The sequence below is a fragment of the Balearica regulorum genome, chromosome 2 (genome assembly GCF_011004875.1).
Source record: "Balearica regulorum gibbericeps isolate bBalReg1 chromosome 2, bBalReg1.pri, whole genome shotgun sequence".
In the NCBI taxonomy this organism is placed as follows: Eukaryota; Metazoa; Chordata; class Aves; order Gruiformes; family Gruidae; genus Balearica; species Balearica regulorum.
The window spans coordinates 67,881,159-67,898,883 of record NC_046185.1 but is presented as its reverse complement, the minus strand read 5'-3'; the positions used below and the strand labels follow the sequence as shown (position 1 = coordinate 67,898,883).

The following is a 17,725-nucleotide window of genomic DNA, read 5'->3' as shown; positions in this document are numbered from 1 at the left end:
CAGCAGGTTTTTTGGTTATTGCAGAGTGCATTATTGGATGACAGGATCCATAAAACTATATTGTAAATAATAAAGAAATTATCTAAATGATATCATTAAAATGATGACAAAATAGAACCTACTTTCTAGAACTTATTCAAATTCCCTTGAGATAAATGACATCATAGAAAATTATTACAGAGAAAATACAGAAAATAATTACAGTGAAGAAATACAGGTGAGACACATTAGTTGATGAAAGAAAATAAGTTAACAGGTTTTAAAAAATATATTTAGGAGAAGTGAATAGGGAAGGCTAGCTTAGGAGCTGCAGGGCTATACTTCATGATGTAAAGACATGTTTCTTTGAGAACATCACTCCAGTCCCTAGCCGGAAAAGTTTGTGGGATTGGCATTTTTTATGAGAGGATACAAAATCTGTTGAAAAGAGTGTTGGATTCATTTTTCCCATAAGTATTTAAATTAATTTGACGCATCAATTTTATGCATTATTTTCTACATTCATTCATTTGAATGGTACCATCTGTGATATGTTTGGATAAAATGAATTTCAGTCTCACTATGAAGTATTTGTTGAAAGTAATTCTAAATTTACTTTGGAAAATATTCACTGTAGAAATCTGACAAAAGCTCTATATTCAACCAAGTAAAAGAAATTACCAGGGAATCTATAAACAGTGATGTTAGCCTTTCAAATAGTAAACAGCAAAGTATAAGAAATTAAAGAAAACCTTGTTTAACATTTTCCAGGAAAGCCTACACTGGAAAAAAGTTTGAAAGAAACAATATTCATTGCATTAAGCTATTATAAATTATATGTCAGGCTGTCAGCAAACAACACTAATGCTCTTTATAGTCTTCTCTAATGTACCACAGGTGTCTAGACCATATTATGGGTAGATAAGTAGATGCTGCTGCACAAAGACACTTCCAATTTTATGCTAGTTCAGGTTTTCCTTACCACAACTGATCCATAATTCCTGAGTCTTTCAGACGCAAAAGCATTTTCAGGAACTACCAGCTTTGTAACTTAGTACGTACTAGATATTATAACTTAATCCACTATCTCTTTATTTTGTTGAACTAAGATGTGTTATGTACCTATAAACATTAAGATCCATATTAATAGAGTATCTGGGAACTTAGTTTGTTACAGGATTCCAGATTCCTGTTCGAATCTCAGATTTAGTGATTCACAGCTTTCTCCAAGGATTTAAGTCCTAGGTCAGGAATGGTGATAGCTGAAGGTTCCTTGCCTTGCGTTACACTGGAGCAACAAGTTCCATATATAGCTTAGCAAAATATGTTAGAGAAATTGTTCTAAAAAGAAAGCCTTGTCTATTAAACCTGCTTAGCCTGCCTGACTTGCCTGTTTTCTGTGCTTTAGTGCTGTGGGACAGAGAAGGCTCATCTATCTCTGTTTGTCAACACGCTTAGATTTTAAACGTGCCTCTGAAAATACTGAACTCTCCCATGAAACTAATATTAAAGTTGGCTGAAGAATGTCTTCTCAGATTGAATGGTTATCATGAACCGGTTAGTACTTAACAGCTGCATGGTTGGAAACATATGATGACTTTAAATGTCTGTGTTGGATATACTGATATTTTTCATATGTAAGCATAGAACCTAAACTGCATGACTTAGCACAAGGAAAGGCAGCTATTAACAAGAAGACCTTGACCTCAGATAAAAAATTTAAAGGGATGGGCTAAATTTAGCCTTTTTATCCTCGATCATAGTTCCCTGTATTGTTTTCCACTGAGGCTGAACTTAATACAGTCTTACTTTCCCACCTAACAAACTCTTCTGTTTCCCTTTAATTAACAGTTTCAAAATTTTGTCTATCATCCATTGGAAAAGGATAAAAGTGTACACAACATGTCTCAACTAGAAATCATTAAGACACCTACGCAGCTAAACTATGTGTATCCTTTTTTTTCTGGAGTAGTATGAGGTCCTGTGGGACATTAATACCATTCACTACTTCTTCTGACCTAGGATGCTCTGCAAGGTTGGAACCTATAGAAAGTAAAAGCCGGAGAATTGAATACCTCAAATCTCGCAGCAGCCTCACATAAATAATCCAGAAAAGGGAACACTAACTATGGTTGGATCAGCTTACAGTGCATTCTTAGGATCAAAGGAAAAACTCTTTAAAAAAAATTCCCCAGAAAATCTGTGACCAATTCTTCCGAAGGAAAACTGCCAGGAGACAACAAGAGGAAGGTATTGTCGCCTGACTGGGAGCAAAACTACTGCCCCTCTGTCGGAGGTTGTTACTGATCTTTGACTAGAAGAGTCTGTATCTCTAAAAAGTAGAGGCATAAATGATACTCATCATTAGAAGGTGAAGTCAGTCCCTGCAACTACTGGGGTACTTGATGTTCAGCACTGTTCAGAGTGAGCAGCTGCATCACAGAATCAGCAGACAGCAGGGAAGGGTTTCCTCTCCCATCACCCCCCAATTTGCATCCATCTCATTAGAAAGGAAATAAACATAGAAAGAGCTGAATAACAGGGAAGAAATGTCTCTCATGATCAACACTAGAAGTACAGGATGAAAGCAGAGTCACGACGACTATAAATATTGCAAGGTTCAGTAGGTGCGTGTTCCTTGCACCCAATTCCTTTTAGCAGTCTTTCCACGTCAGCCTGCCAAACCCCGAGAGCATCCATAGTGCTGAGTAGAGGATACCTTGATAAGTAAGAAAAGTTATCAGGTGGTAGGAAGCCAGAATATAGCAGTCTCTGAAGAACAGAGATTGGGATTACTAGAAGATGGGCTATAGGAAGTGGGGAGTCACAAAAGTGCCTTTTATTGGCCTGTGCCTGACCCAGAGGACTCAGGAGATGACAACTGACTTCCACGGGAACAGTTTTAGGCCAACGTCTGAAGGGTTTTGACTCTCAACAAAGAACTTCATTCAGTGGAATCCTAACGGAGGAAATATCAGGTACAGAAACAGTTTGTTGGGGTTCATTCTTCTTTGCTAGAGGATTGCAACCCAGTATGGCAGAACCAACAGTAAGCAGATTTGCTGTATGAAAATGAGGAATATGACAAACTGGTGATTCTAATCATATGAACATTTTGCTTTGTAAAAGCTGGAAAAAAATCTCCTAAGGGATGACAAACTCAAGATGTAAATGAGGAGAATGCTAACTGGAAAGGAGTAGTGATAAGAGAAATAAAAGAAACAGTCTAATACAAACTGCGTGGCTATAGTACAATTTCATCATGCACATCAAGTCCATTGGGATCAGCCTATATACACGATATCCCTGTCTGAAGACAGGAGCTCGTGCCTTTTATAAAGTGCCCTTGGGATGCTGAAATTCTCTGAAACTCTTACTTCAGATGCAACCTTTGGGGGCGGCGGGGAAGTTTTAAGAGGCAGAACCAAAATGATGCATGGCTTCGAAGCCAAAAGTATACATTCAGTTTCTATTAGGAAGGTGTTGGGCAGGAGTGTCTTAAAGTATCTTCAGATATTGAAAGGAACATTAGGAATGAAGGAAGAAACACTTATGCACCATTTTAGATGAAAGGTAGACCTGCAGGAACATTGCTAAAAATAACATGAGCTGCTCCAAATCACACTTTTTAGTTCCAGTTCTATTTTGAAATAAAAAGAGCAGTAAATCGTAAGTCCATTAGTAAAATGTTAAGACTGCAAATTTGCTATTGAATCTATTATTTTTCCTAGATTTAGTTAAGAATAATTGTGAAGGGAACAAAGCAGTTTCTCTTTTGTATCAAAATGAAGACAAAGCCTATCTGAGACTTCTTCAAAAAAAAAAAAGACACCACCCTGAAGCATCCACAGCTGAACAGGCACATGGGAAGTGGAAATCTAGTTTCAAGACCATGGTCTAAAGCTGGCTGAGCAGGGATTTTAATCGGGTTCTGTATGCTACATATGTGACCTGGACACCGGGCTACACTGATCTATGTGGATTTTCACTTTCTGTCTTGTCTCTGCCATGCCCATTTTTTAAAAAAAATATAGGAATCCTAATCAGCTGTCTCTCAAAGTCAAGGACAAGCTTTGCTAGAGCTAAAAGAGTATTATCGTTTGCTGTATTCCCTCAGTGCCTTGATCATTACTTTTGAGAAGGACAGAGAAGTAGAAAAAAATACAGGTTTTGCACAGTTCCTGCTGAAAGGGCTGAGATTCCCTACCCACTGTGTATCAGTATTTGAGCATGACAGGTACAGTAGGGAGCAATTCCATCAGGATGTAATCATCAATATATATTACTCTGTGATACTTTAAAATTTCAAAAAATACAGTGTTTTAAAAGAGTGATATTCTTCTAATTATGCTGCTCTGTTAAGATATATAGTATTGTAAGAAATCAAAATGGCTACATATATAGGTATAGACACTAAATGAGGTCCTGAGAATCCTGAAGTCACTTGTGGGCTAAATAGCTGACAAGAAGCCCAAAACTCTGAAAACACAAATTGTTTCTTATCGACTGGTTTCTCTTGTCTTCAGAGAAGCAGGACTTTTGCCATTCTTCATAAACAAACAGGATCAAAGAAACATTTGATTAGGAAATTATGTTCTCCTTATCCAAAGCTCACAGTTAGATTTCACATTCTGATTAATTCCTAGAAGAGACTAACTATGAAACAAGAAAGCTTGGACTTTGAAGTGACTTCCACCTGTGATTTGCAAACTTTTTCCTATCAGAGGGACATGTAGGGTGCTGAGCATACCTAAACATGCAGTCCCTGTTCAGCATCACATCAATTTACATCAATGGAAGTGCTGGCAAGTAAGGACAACATCAGTGAGTGCAGCAAAAAAATAATCTGTCGACGTGCTCCCTACACTCCAATGCCTCATTTTGCTTTGAAAACTTTTGCCTATTAGGGCCTGTCTACATTATGATATCTCAAAAAAATAGTTGGTATTACACCAGCAATTCAGTACAAATGTCAAGTTCTAAGAAATACTTTTTGTACTTTGAACATGACTGAAAAAGAGAGGTTTCTAAATTTTCAGTTACATTACGTTTTCTGGAACTTTTTCTATTTAGTATAAACTCACTGACTGTACTTATTACAAAAATCCTTGTGTTCCCTTGGCAATAGCTTGCTGCTTCCCTTTCCATTTCAGCTGCACTTACAATTTTCTGCTCCAATTCTGATACTCCAGCATGTACTCTCCTGCTGCCAGAAACAGAATTGAATTCTACCAGCTGCCTGTAAAGGGTTAGGCTAATGATTTCTCCAAATAGTACAGTCGTCTAATTTAGCAACAATACACCATCTATATTTTAGCATTAAAAGTATTGATGATTAAATTATTTAATGATTAAAAGTATTAATAATTAAAAGATATTAGTAATATCTTAGTTAAGTTGCTTTGTTAACTGAGAAACTAGGAACCGCCTTTTAACAAGAACATATATCGAAACAAACTATTTTTTAGTACCCTGTTAATAGGGAATTTTAAGTAATGCTGTGATCACAAGTCTAGAAGCTGTCTGTCTTTTTTAGAACAGATCCAGGTTAATTTAACAAGGTCACATGGGTAAAACTCCCTAACAAGTGTCACTAGTTTGGAAGTCTGGGAGGTATGAAAGACACAGTGTCCTTGGATATTCCCAGTTTCTTTCCTCTAACTGAGGATAACTAATATCCGGTGAAACATGTTCTTAAATGTTGCAAAGACGTATACATGAGAGCAAACTAAATGGCACCCATATGCATTAGCATCTGTGTAATTTTTTCCTACTATCTCATTAGCATCACAAAATGCAGACCAATGGGATTTTGATAGTCAGCCAGCTCATGCATGTTGCAATTACCCCTCCTCTCATACAATTCCCATACTTTGCTCACATATCTGTGCAAACTAACAGAGTATCTGCGTTTTTAAATCATTAACATCTATAAATGGTATATTTAAAAATAATACATGGATAATTCAAACTTTTCAAGGAATGTGTTCTTTATTGCATGACTAAGCTAGCAAGTGCAAATTTGAAAAGAAAATAGCTTCTAATCTAAGTATTCATTTGCTGATGAATTAAAATCGCCAAGTTATTCAGCACAATTCAAAATGAAAAAGCTGACATATCATTTATTGTAAAGGCTACAGCTATAATAGGAACGTCATTGTTTCCCTTTCTGCTGGTCTCACACATTCTTTTTAATCTTGATTATTTGTCACCCTGTTAAGGGACTTCTTATGGTAATGAAATCCTTTTGTCAGTGATGTAACGGGAGCCTTTTGCTGCATTTTCCCTTCCTACGTAAGTTACAATTGCGGTTATAAACACTGTGGAGGTTTCTTCTGAATCACACAATTGCAGATTGTTCGAAGGAGACACACATCCCTGGCTGTTGCTAGGTGGCAAATGCTCTTAAAGATTTTGCAGGGTAGAGATTTCTTCAAACCTGCTCAGCAGTAACTAAAACATCTCTGTGTTATCAATGCTGTTTTCAGCACAAATCCAAAACATAGCTCCATACTAGCTACTATGAAGAAAATTAACTCTATCTTGCCCAAACCAGCACATTCTCCACCCCTTATTCCATACTATTTAAGTCATGTGCAGGTCCCACACTATCCAACACAACCTCATTAACCACCCTCCCCCTTCCCATCCTTTGATATAATATGCAGGTATCTTTCCTTAGTCTATGGACCACCCCTCTAAAATGTCTATAAAATGTCCACAAATGTCTACAAAATGTCCACAAAATGCCCAATGAGTTCATTTAGTCCATGACCTTGGGCTCCATCTGTTATGGTTGTCACCCAGGACAGGAGAGGTGGTGTGCTGCATGTTTTTGGGCACCAAAGCCAGCTCAGGTCGAGTCACTGCTGCACTTGCCCTGCTTCTTGTAAGGTGGTTCAGGTAGTTCCTGCTATATTTATTTTATAACCCACAGAAATGGTTGAAAAAAAGAGAGTGCTAGGATGATAGATTTGAAAGAGATAAAACATTTGGTGCCAAAGCTTAATCCAATCCCTAACTGCAGGTCAGTTTAAGACTTTCACGAGGGATGATTATCGTGTATGTGCATATTGTGAAGGTGCTCATACCTTCTAGTATAAAACAAACTAGTGTGCTAGCTCCTGTTTAGAACAGGGTCCTAGATGTAATGAATAGGCCTCAGCCATAGTCCAATGAAAAATGTACATATATGAAAGAGGAACTTTACGGAGTGCAAGGAGAAAACCCCAAATTATTGCTTAGCATCTAGAATTGATCATTTAGGAGTTAATTTTGCCTGATATGTTACAGCAGCACTGGGAGTTTTGAAAAGTATATTAATGCATTGATAAATCTACATAGTGTTAGTCTGAAAAGGGTCATGTACTCTACCGTTCCTAGGGTATGATTTTATAAAACTGCATGTTAATTCCTACTAAAGTTCAAGATGAAAGTATATTTTTCAAATGTTCTTTCTGAAATAAGGCCAAATTCACAGCTGAGTGTAAACTGGTTACACTTTTCACCTCTAAAAGCTGTCACACCAATGTCAGTAAGCATTAGATGCATGTCCATATACTGATTTATTAAAGGACCACACAAGGAAACTCTAAATAACGGAAAAAATGCCAGGCTTGACTACAGAACACCTTCAGCTTCTCCTCAGTACCTCCTACCTATGTAAAAGTCACAAGTCCCTGACTGCCACACAGACAAGAATTTGTGAAGGTAGTTCCCGCAGCTGGAGAACACCAAAATCTCTGACTAGCACAATACCTGCTTCCTCCTACACCTCTTCCTCACAGTCTGGCCCTTATTCTCACATCACTTCTTGTGCTCTCCTTCAGCCTGCCCTTTTCTCATTCGTTCCTACTCCTTACATTTGGCCCCTATAATAGGCTCTCAAAAAATAGTCCCGCTCAATGTATGTGGAGGTTTCAGAAAATTTACTTGTTATTCTACAAATAAATTCTTCAAAATGTATTAAAAAAGTTTTCAGAAATGTACTCTTCAGCTAAATTTAGGAAGACTGTCACAGAGAATACAAAAGGCATTTCTCCGACTGTCCCATTCCATTTACATACATGTTGTTAAATTTCACCTTTGTGAGCCAGCCAGGACCTTCTCAGCAAAACAATGGTTAGAATTAACTCAGTTTTGAAAAATGCCCTTTTTTGCCCTAACCTCATTTTTTTTTTTAGACAAAACTATGCCATTTCTTCTGAAAAATAAAAGAACTAATCATTTAAAGACAAACACCTGTCAGAGAACCACACCAAAGTTTTGAAGTTCAGCATATTCATATACAACCTAAAGCATGGGTCTTACAATGGAAAGTGTTGGGCAACTCTTGCAATATCCATTGGTGTAGATCTTTCCTTGCCAATAAAGTCATATGCTATCATTAAACAAAAATATCTTACAGGATTGAAAATTGTTCCTTGGCTCTTCCCTACCTCAGGCACACATCTGCTACAACCGTAGGTGGCTTGGGTAAGACACTTCAGTGAAAAGGTAGGATACATTCTTCAGACCCTGATTTTAATGATCTTTCTTTAATTCTGATCGGCTGACTAAAGCGTCTGTGCTCTTTGCATTCAGCACGTCACAGGAAATGTATGCTTTATACCTGTATGTATTCTCAAAAATGTGCTACTCATGGCAGAAGTCTCTTGAAGGTGCTAGGATTTCTGGAGCATACGGGGTCCTTACACTTCTCGGAGAACTAGCATGGGTAACTCTTCTTATGTGCTGTGTACAAGAGGCAGACAAGCCACAATGGGTTATCAATATCTGATCACCCAAACAAGGTTCCTTGTTTTCTTTGTGATAGCCATAGGGAACAGAAGTATTTTGGAGGGGTAGCACATGTGGTAGCATGGCCAAATAGCTGTTACTTGCTGAAGATTCTGATAGCTACCACCTTGTAAACTGAAAGGGAGTCATGGCTTGAAATCACCCTCCAGCTGTATAGGCACACAGGCATGCTGGATAAACATTCAAAATAAAAACAGACACTAGCTGTAGTCCTTTGAATATGTCTATATGTTATTTTTACATCCACCTCTTCTTCATAGTTCCTGTAATAACTGTTGCAATCCCATTGTGAAACTAGCAATTCACAAAATGACAAAAATATATAGTCACATAAAATGCTCTCCATGTAAAAAAGTAATGTTATCTTTGTAAAGTGAAGTATTTTACTATGGCGTACGAAGTAAACATAAAAGATTGGTTTTATAAAGAAGTGTAACATACTTTGGAGTTAATAACCACTAATAATGAGGATTAGACATTTCAAGCAATGCTTGCCTCCTATCATTTGACATTTCTCAAAAGCCTAAAATTTTTAGTCATCTTTAAAATTACCGATTTCACACGTTGCCTGCAAAACATCCCCACTGAAACAAAAAGAAGTATGACTTTGTCAAGTTTTAGAGGAAATTGGAGGAAATCAAGGGAAAAGTTTAAGCTTAGAGTGGATTTCTAAATTTCATCTGGAAAGATGATTGATGTGCTTTCCCTTCCCACACCACTCTAACTTTACTCTCATCTGGAGGAAAGAGAAAGGGAGCAATCTGACACAGCCCACTCAGCTCTGCTTTCCAGACTGCAGCTAGGAGATAAGGAAGCAAAGGAGGCACTGCTTTTTCTCACCCCTGGATATTTGGGATGCTCTCTATGGGAGGATAAAGAACAATTACCTGCTCTTGGAACTCATCCTCAAAGTGTTATTAATTTAGATAATTCCTAGGTCTTATCTGATTCATTATCAGCATGCATGGAAAAGTGTTCATTATCAAAACTTACTGAAAAGCCCTCTGATCCCATCAGCTGGCCTTTACCAGTATTTCCTTGTTCTCCCTGCAGTTTGTGTTTCCTAGACCAACTGCTCTTTGAGGCCAGAAACTGTTAGGCTCCTCTTCACAGCACACAAGTTCAAACCTGTCTTGACTGGTTAAATGGCATCTGCTTTGCTGCATGTACCTCAACAGCACATATGCAACAACCATAACAACCTGTTTCCTAAGGGTTAGACACAAGGTTTCTTCCAGTGGGACAGGTTTCTGTCCTTCCGGTGGAAAACATTTCTGTCCTCATCACTGACCTTATGCCAGTCAAAAAAGAACAGATTAGCAAAAATATTATTTAAACTGTTTTAAGTGTTACCCTTCCCATTTTCCTTTAAACAGACCAGAGAACATACACGTCTTAGCTGGAAGATAAAAGCACATGCTAGTCCATCAAACTAAGGCTGACAGACAGCCTTTTCGAACAAGCCATGGTGCGCGTAGAATAAGATGCACTCTTCATATCATTCCCGTCAAAGCTAAGAGGCCAGCATCCATGGTCAGAGGCCTAACTACGCATAAAGGCTCACAACAGCTGTGCTTCTTAGGAGCACTGTCACTGTCAGGGTGTGGAGGACGTCAACTTAGAGAACAGTCTGAGAGTTAGCGCAGCACTGTGCTGGATAGTAATGTTTTCTCCTGCAAAAGGTGCTTCAGATAGGAAAGAGAAAGGTGAAAAGCTAGATGAGAGAAAACTGTTTTACCTTCTGTGTGAGAACCTGTTACCAGCCACAGAAGCCAAGCTTGTTGGACATCATGGACAGAGGAGCAGAAGGTGTCACATCCTTGAGTGAAGTCTGGAAACAATACAAGGAGGAACAGATTGACAAGTTCATAATGCTACAAGGATATGAATCACTTCCTTCCCCTTGATCACTGACAAAGTTATTAAGTTAGAAAGATAGTCCATTAGGCATTACTCTTGTCCTCTACCCTTATACTTCAAATGCCTTTCAGATGCAAGGTAGAGCTAAACAGTGACAGCTGTCTAGAAACTGCCGTGGCCAGTGGTCCTGCTCCTGCATTACAGGCATGAGAGGTAACTGCTTTCCTGAATCCATCACATGGACTAAAAATGATAGCATGCAAAATATTCTAGTGCTGTGCACTGCAAATTTAGAGTGCTCCCTCAGAAGTATGTGTTGGCATGCCAAAGGCGTGGTTGTAATCTATCACACTGGCTCATTCAAATTGTCTTAACATAATTAAAAAGCACAATTAAGCTCCAGGCTATCATTTTTTAAGAGCTCCTCAAGGTACCTACAAAGATGCTAGTCTGCAGCATGCTAGAGCTTTTCAATTGTGTTAAATTAAAACCGTCAAAACACGCATTCTGTTTGCCCAGCACAGGACCCAGAAGCAGAGCATGTGGTTTCCATGTTTAAACTGGAAGCACCTGAAGAGAGAAGTGGGAGAACTAGACAGTGTTGTCACTAGCACCACCCACTAATGCTGCTTCTCTAGTGAAAACAAAATAAAAGCAGGAAAAGAGAGTGCTAGATTGGGAATAGGACTTCTGTCTGTAGAAAGGCATTGCAAAGTTCCTACCATTTGTCCAATCTTGTGTAGAAAATTATTTTTAAACTCCTATTTTTGCCACTCTCTTTTATACTAAACTTGTTTTCTTTTTCAATGTGAAGTTAAAAACCTTTAAAATTCATCATTAACCTCTGCTATTAACTCTGCTTTGAATCAGAAAATGTCATCCCTGGGAACTCCAATGCGTTATTACATTGGAGAAGACAGGCAGCCATCTTTGAAATTAAGTGACACAGACTCGGCTGACCACACCAAATTATAAACCAAGCAGCCAAGTGTGCCTGTGCTTCTAGTTAATTTCTGATGTGAATCGTAGATTCATATCTGTAGATGCTGATGATGTAGCTAATTTATATTATGGTAATGTTCATAAAATAGCCAATGAGTGGGAATTCAAAATTCTGAATGAGGAAACAACTTTAAGCAGAAGGGGGCAGAGGGAAGAGGGCAAAGGAATGCACTTCCCTCTCTCTTCTGGTGTTACCTACTCTGTCTGGTGGATGCTTCAGCTCATATGATCCAGAAGCCTCTTGTACCAGTGTACAGTCCTGGGGAGGCTGCAACCACACCTGACCTCAGTACTCTATCAAAACGTAAAAGAAAACAACAATTGTATCCAAATGCTTAGAAACTGAGTATTGAGAAGTAAAGGGAAAACAAATGACCTGAAAAAGAATGAAAAATATTGTAAGAAAATTAAAATTTGAGGAGGAAAAAACCCAAGAAATCTCAAGTGTGCTCTAAACCACTTTGATCAAGCATGACTAGCATTTATTTCAAGTCTACACCATCATTTAGATTTTTTTTTTTTCATACCATGGCAGATTTAAGCCTTCAGTTCTCTCCTGTAACACTTGATGTTATATAAGATGTCATTTTAGAAAATATGAGACCATGTTGGAAACCAATTTCCTGAAGAGCTAGGAATAGGGTCATATTGTTATCTAGGGTTATACTTGCAGTTCTGGCAATTTTCTTTTTTAATAAATATGGATAACTCTATAGGACTCCAAAGGACAACAAATGCTGTCTTTTATCTTATGTCTGGGTTTCAAAATTGTGCAAAAGATGCTTTGTGCAAAAGAGGTCAGAAATCTTTCTGAAGACAGAAAATGATACCACATCCTTGATCTAACAACGTAAAAAAAGCCAAAGACAAGTTTAGAGAGTTGTGTTGTCTGAGGTGAGCAGTCAAACACAAAGCATCAGTTCTGACCAGGAAACTAAGTAATTATGTTAGAGCGGTTTACTAGCCTGGACCCTAGGTAAGGCTTGTCGGCTCATGCACAGCGCTGCACTGAGTTACCCCAGGTCTGGGCTAGAGCTGCTTTGCACCTTGCTGGTTTGGATCACAGCCAGAAGAGCTCCATTCTGTTTCCACAATTTTGCATAGATAAATCTGTAGGAGAATCAGCCATATCAAATACATACAGCCAAATTAGATGAGTAAGCATTCATGTATTGATACTTCTCAGCTACGGGTTACAAACTAATGTGCGGAAGTGAATTTAGCTCATTCGAAACCAGGAAAAAACCAAACCAAACAAAAAAACCCCCAAACCCCACAAAAAACCCTAACCACTTTTATACCTTTGAAATTACTTTTGCCCTCTTCTTGCTAGATCATAGGTGGTCTGTTTTACCACCAAGGCTGGGCAAACCAGATACACAGGATAGCTGTTCTCTGGCAGCAGCCAGTGTGGCAGGTATAGAATACAAATCACTGAAAGGCAGGAGAGGCCTTTTTTTTCCTTTCGCTGGGAGGCTGCTAAGAGAAAAGCTGATGGAGTTTAGTTGAAGACAGCTCATCAGTCCTCCCAGATGCTCTATAGTATGCGAATCGTGATTCCACCGCCCCTCAAGGCGAGAGGGGCTCCCTGGCTGACTCTCCCTTGCCCCGCACCGGCATCCCCGACCGTGACCACCCTTCCCCAGGTTCGCACCAGCCGGTGCCGCTGAAGCCCAAGGCCAGTTACCGGCCCGGCCTCCTGTTTCCCTGAGGGCCACCCGAGCCCCTCAACCACCGCCCAGTTCGGCTTCCCCACCCAGGCAGGGACCCTCCGGCCGCCCCCGCCTGCCTCGGGCGAGAGCGACGGAGAAACTCTCGGTGGGAGCGGTGGCGGCGAGGACCAGTCCCGGGTTCCCTCCTCCGGGGCTCGGCGCGGAGCCCTGCAGGCAAACCGGGGACAGACTGAGGCGCCCCACAGCCGCCAGTGCCGGGCACGGCGGTGAGGGAAGGGCGGGGGGAAAGGTAGAAGGGGAGGGGGCAGTTGCCGCCGCTGCGGGGCGGGGAGCGGTGAAACGGGCGCTGCCCCTTTAAATCCCGTCCCAAGGGGCGGGGAAGGGGCCGTGAGGGGGGCTGAGCGCGCGCGCGCGGCATCGCCTGGCGCCCCGGCAAGGCAGCGGTGCCCCGGCGGGCGGGGGAGGGGCGCGGCGGGGGCCGCCGTGCCAGCGGTGAGGAGCGGAGTTGGCCGAGAGGGAACGCGGGTGGTGACGGGGGTCCCGGTCGGCTCCCCGCCATGGCTACGTCCCCGTGCAGCAGCAGCGGAGTCTCCTCGTCGTCCTCGTCGGGGCTGGGCGCGGACGCGGGGCTGGAGATCCGCACGCGCTCCGTGGAGCAGACGCTGGTTCCGTTGGTGTCGCAGGTAGAAATACCGCCGCGCGAGCCTGACCCCAACCCCCGTCCTCCCGCACCCCCCGAGGGCCGGGGGTAGGGCGGCAGCGGCCGGCTCCCGCCGAGGGGGCCCGCCTCCCCCTTCCCGCCCGGGACGGAGCTCGGCCGCCGCCGAAGTTTGCGTGCTCAGGTCGCGGCGCTTCGTAGCTCCCCTCTCTCCGGGCGGCTTCTCTCAGCCGCGCTCCCTTCCCCGCGTCCCGGGGTCCCGCCAGCCGGCGAGGCGCGGCGCGGAGGCGGTATCCCGCTGCCGGAGTGGGGGTGGTGTGTGGGGATGCTGCTCACACGGCCCTCCCTGAGAAAAAAACTCCGAAGTTCCCCGCAAGGTCGCGGTGCCGTTGCGTAACGCCCGTGGCACGAAGGCGTTGCGGTGCCGTCGGCGGTGGGAGCCCCGGGATGCCGCGGTCGGGGGCGGCGGGAACCGTTCACCCGGCGAAGGGCTGGCACCGCCCGCCCGAGCTCCCCCCGGCTTCCAGAGACTCTCGCCTGATGGGATTTCCGCGTGGGAGCGTTCTGCTTTTCTCACAGCTTGGTGCTGGTGAGAGCGGTCGACTTTCGGGGGGTTTGGCGAAGCTTTGTGTTTTCGCGGTCTGGCCTGAGCGTTGCGTTGATTGGAGCTCTTATCGCACCCGAGGATAGCACCGGTGTTTTAAGAAGTTAAATAATATGCAAACTGTGTCTTGGTGGTCTCTTAGCGTGTCCCACAGACTGCTAAATGAGCTTAGAAAAATAAAAATCAGGCGTTCAAGTGGTCTTCTAAGTAATTGTATGCTAACCCGTTCGGTGTTGATGTTTTTTGCTGGGTTTTTTTTTTTAGATGTCTAGTTACAAAATTGGCGTTTGATATACAGAATAAAATTTTCTGTTCTTGAAAAATAAAACACGGTGTTTGCTCTCTAGCGTTTTTGTACTTTGAACACTGGTTATTAAAGTTAGCAAGTCAAAACCTATCTGTGCATGTGTACAAAACCTCTAAACAATGTTTCACAATTATACAAAAATAACTAGTCCTGCTGAGGTCAAGTTATGTTTGTATCATCATAGCCCATCTGGAAACAAACTGTTGTAAGCTTTATTTTGCATTTGTACAGCTGGGCTGCAGGAAAGGTTTGTGATGGGTAATTGTGGTTCTGTACTTATCATGGTAATTTGTCTTTCTCGGAAGAAATCAAGAAATCGCAGTCAGTTCAGAGAAGCCCCATCTCAGGGATTAAACCACTTGTTTCAAGGCAAAGTAAAATTAAAGTTCAATGAATTTTTCTACTCCTGAAACAGAGAGAGGTAAAATATGGAGACCGCTTTTAGGAAGCTTAAGAGCAAACAGAAACCCCTCCAATTGCAAAGGCTGAACTGTACTGCCTATGTTGAATTCTTACCTTTAACAGATACCTGTGAAGATGTGCACATTCTTACTGCTCTGGAATACTCTTTAAGAACAGTGGTCTTATTTCTCTGTGGATTCATTGCACATGTAATGTGTCACGTATGGTTTTTCATTGACCACAAAACCCATGACTGCGTATTGCAGAAGTGCTAAGCATCTTTCACTGCCTCTGTATACCGTGTAAAGTGTCTAAGCATTTCTGAATGCTCAGAGCTTACTGTTTTCCTGGTAAATCACTCCAGAGTTGAGATGAGCTTGTTCCTGTGAAGCCGAGCTCTGTTCAGATTCAGGCTGAAGTTACTGATGGTATCAGCAGTAGTTCCCTACACTTGCCTGATAAACCAGCACAGTAAGTGGGGCATTTTATCAGCTCTGTCTGTACTGTTTCATCTAGATTGTTCAGTAGAGGTCTCACTGGCTGGCTTTGTCTGGGTATTTACGCAGAAAGCGTGTTTATAGATTAATCTCTTAGAATTTGGTTTTATATTCTGCATAAGCTATGTGTCAGCAGTAAGACTCAGGACTTTGGTTTTTTGCTTGTACAAAATACACTTGCAAAGGGATTTGTTCTTGCTGTGAAGTTAGCTTCACAGTTTTTACTTTTGTTAAAAGCTGAGGAGCACTATGTGATACTTGTGTACTACTGAAAAAAAATTAGTCATCATGTTGCTGCTGTTTTTCACTACTTATTTTAAGTAAAGAGGAAACAAAAAGTTCCCTGACAAACTCACTTTCAATTTTTCCTGTGGAGCTAAATCTATTTTCTTTAAGAAAAAAAAAAAAAACCCTGGGTTGATTCTTATTTAAATTCATGTACTGTATAGTAGTAGTACATTGTCCTAATTGATAGGTAATACTGTAAATATGTGTTTGGCCATTTGCTCTTACTCAGCAAACATGAGGCTTGTTTTGTTTTGTTTTTTTAATTGCACTTTGCAGCCTGACTTTTCTTATAGTATCTGAGTGTATTTGCTGCTAGCAGTGGTATGAGAGTCCTGTTTTCCTGGCAGGAGAAATTACCCGTAGCTTCATTACTGGATATGTTTATTCATAATTTGTTTTTAAAACTTGAACTAGGTCTTCTTTTTCACTAGATCTATTCAGACCCTGATGTGGCCTTTTTCTAATAGTACCACAAATGACAAAAGGATATGGCAGACTTAGGCCACGTTATGAAGTGTATTTGCTAACACTTCTTTTTTGCTATCTACATATCTGTACTGTGAAGAGAATCACTCTACAGTATTGTGCAAAGCAATTCAGAAAATACAGCTTTTGGAGTCAACCCCCACAACTTTCTTCAGAACAACTAGAATTCTCTTTTCCTGGGTAGGTGTCTTTAGTTCAGTGTTTCACATGTAAATAATAACAGCATTCTTTAAATTTTAGACATCTCCTTCACTGCTGCTACCCATTTCCACTCTAATTATGTTGGGTTTTATTTTTTACGGAAAGTTTTTGGCAACACAAGTCAGGAAGGGTGTTTAAAGTGGTCAGTGCTGACTCATTTAATAACAAGTCATTTAAACAGTTGAGGAAAGGCAAAGACGGGGAAAAAAAGCACTTTCCAGGATGTGGCTCCACCAGCGACTTCCTCAGCTGCCATTATGTACCCGTGTGCTAGTCTCGCAGCAGTTGGGTATCTTCGCAGCTCTAGGAGTCTGTCTGGGTCTGTTCTAAAGGAGCACTCTGAGAAACTGCAGAATAGGTTTATGTCAGCCTTCACAGTCAGACACTTGGGAACAGTTCACTGAGAGGAAACTTTGAGCTCTGTCTGCGTATGTTCCTGAAAGAACAAAGTCAGTTTTCATAGTTGTCCTCCAGCATCCTGAGTGTAGACCTGTGTGATTACAGCTTGCTGCTCAACCTTCAGAAAGCCCGTTTGTCATAGGCACTTGGGAGAATGATTGTGTGCCCACAAGCTTTTCCAACTTTTTTGTTACAGGAGATCCTGTCAGAGGTTTTGGAATTGGCTTGACCGGTGTAGTCAAAGCTTTAATAACTACAAAAAGCCCATAATACCAATGTTTCTGTATTTTGTTATTGTCAGTCTTAGATTTTGAATAAGTTAACAGTGATACATGCCTTGAGGTGGATAAAACAAACCTGTTCTTTACTATGGTATTGTTTCCTTGCTTTCTCTGAAGCTGGCTAAAATAATTCCTGTTTCAGTAAATGCTGTATAGTTATATAATGTTCTGTCAGTATTCTGTTTTTCCAGAAGATTCTGGAGTTATGTATTAGAGCCCAAAGAAGAACCAACAGCTGATGGGTTTCCTACTTAGGTGAAAAGCTCACTGATGCAATTTTCAGATTGAA

The 17,725-nt window shown here is 41.2% G+C and overlaps 1 protein-coding gene and 1 long non-coding RNA gene across 3 annotated transcripts in view; one reads left to right on the top strand and one right to left on the bottom strand.

The window, feature by feature from the left end:
* LOC142600423 (uncharacterized) overlaps positions 1-13,581 on the bottom strand; it is a 34,879-nt gene extending 21,298 nt beyond the window's left edge. For both annotated transcript variants that reach the window (XR_012833894.1, XR_012833895.1), the window contains exon 1: positions 10,517-13,581. This is a non-coding gene — a long non-coding RNA (uncharacterized LOC142600423). The remainder of the gene's footprint in view (positions 1-10,516) is intronic.
* A 124-nt stretch (positions 13,582-13,705) lies between these two features.
* The window catches only part of CTNNAL1 (catenin alpha like 1), a 63,407-nt gene continuing 59,387 nt past the window's right edge, over positions 13,706-17,725 (top strand). Inside the window, exon 1 of the mRNA XM_075744639.1 lies at positions 13,706-13,996. Within this exon, the coding sequence (XP_075600754.1) occupies positions 13,871-13,996 (126 nt within the window). The 5' untranslated portion in view covers positions 13,706-13,870. The remainder of the gene's footprint in view (positions 13,997-17,725) is intronic.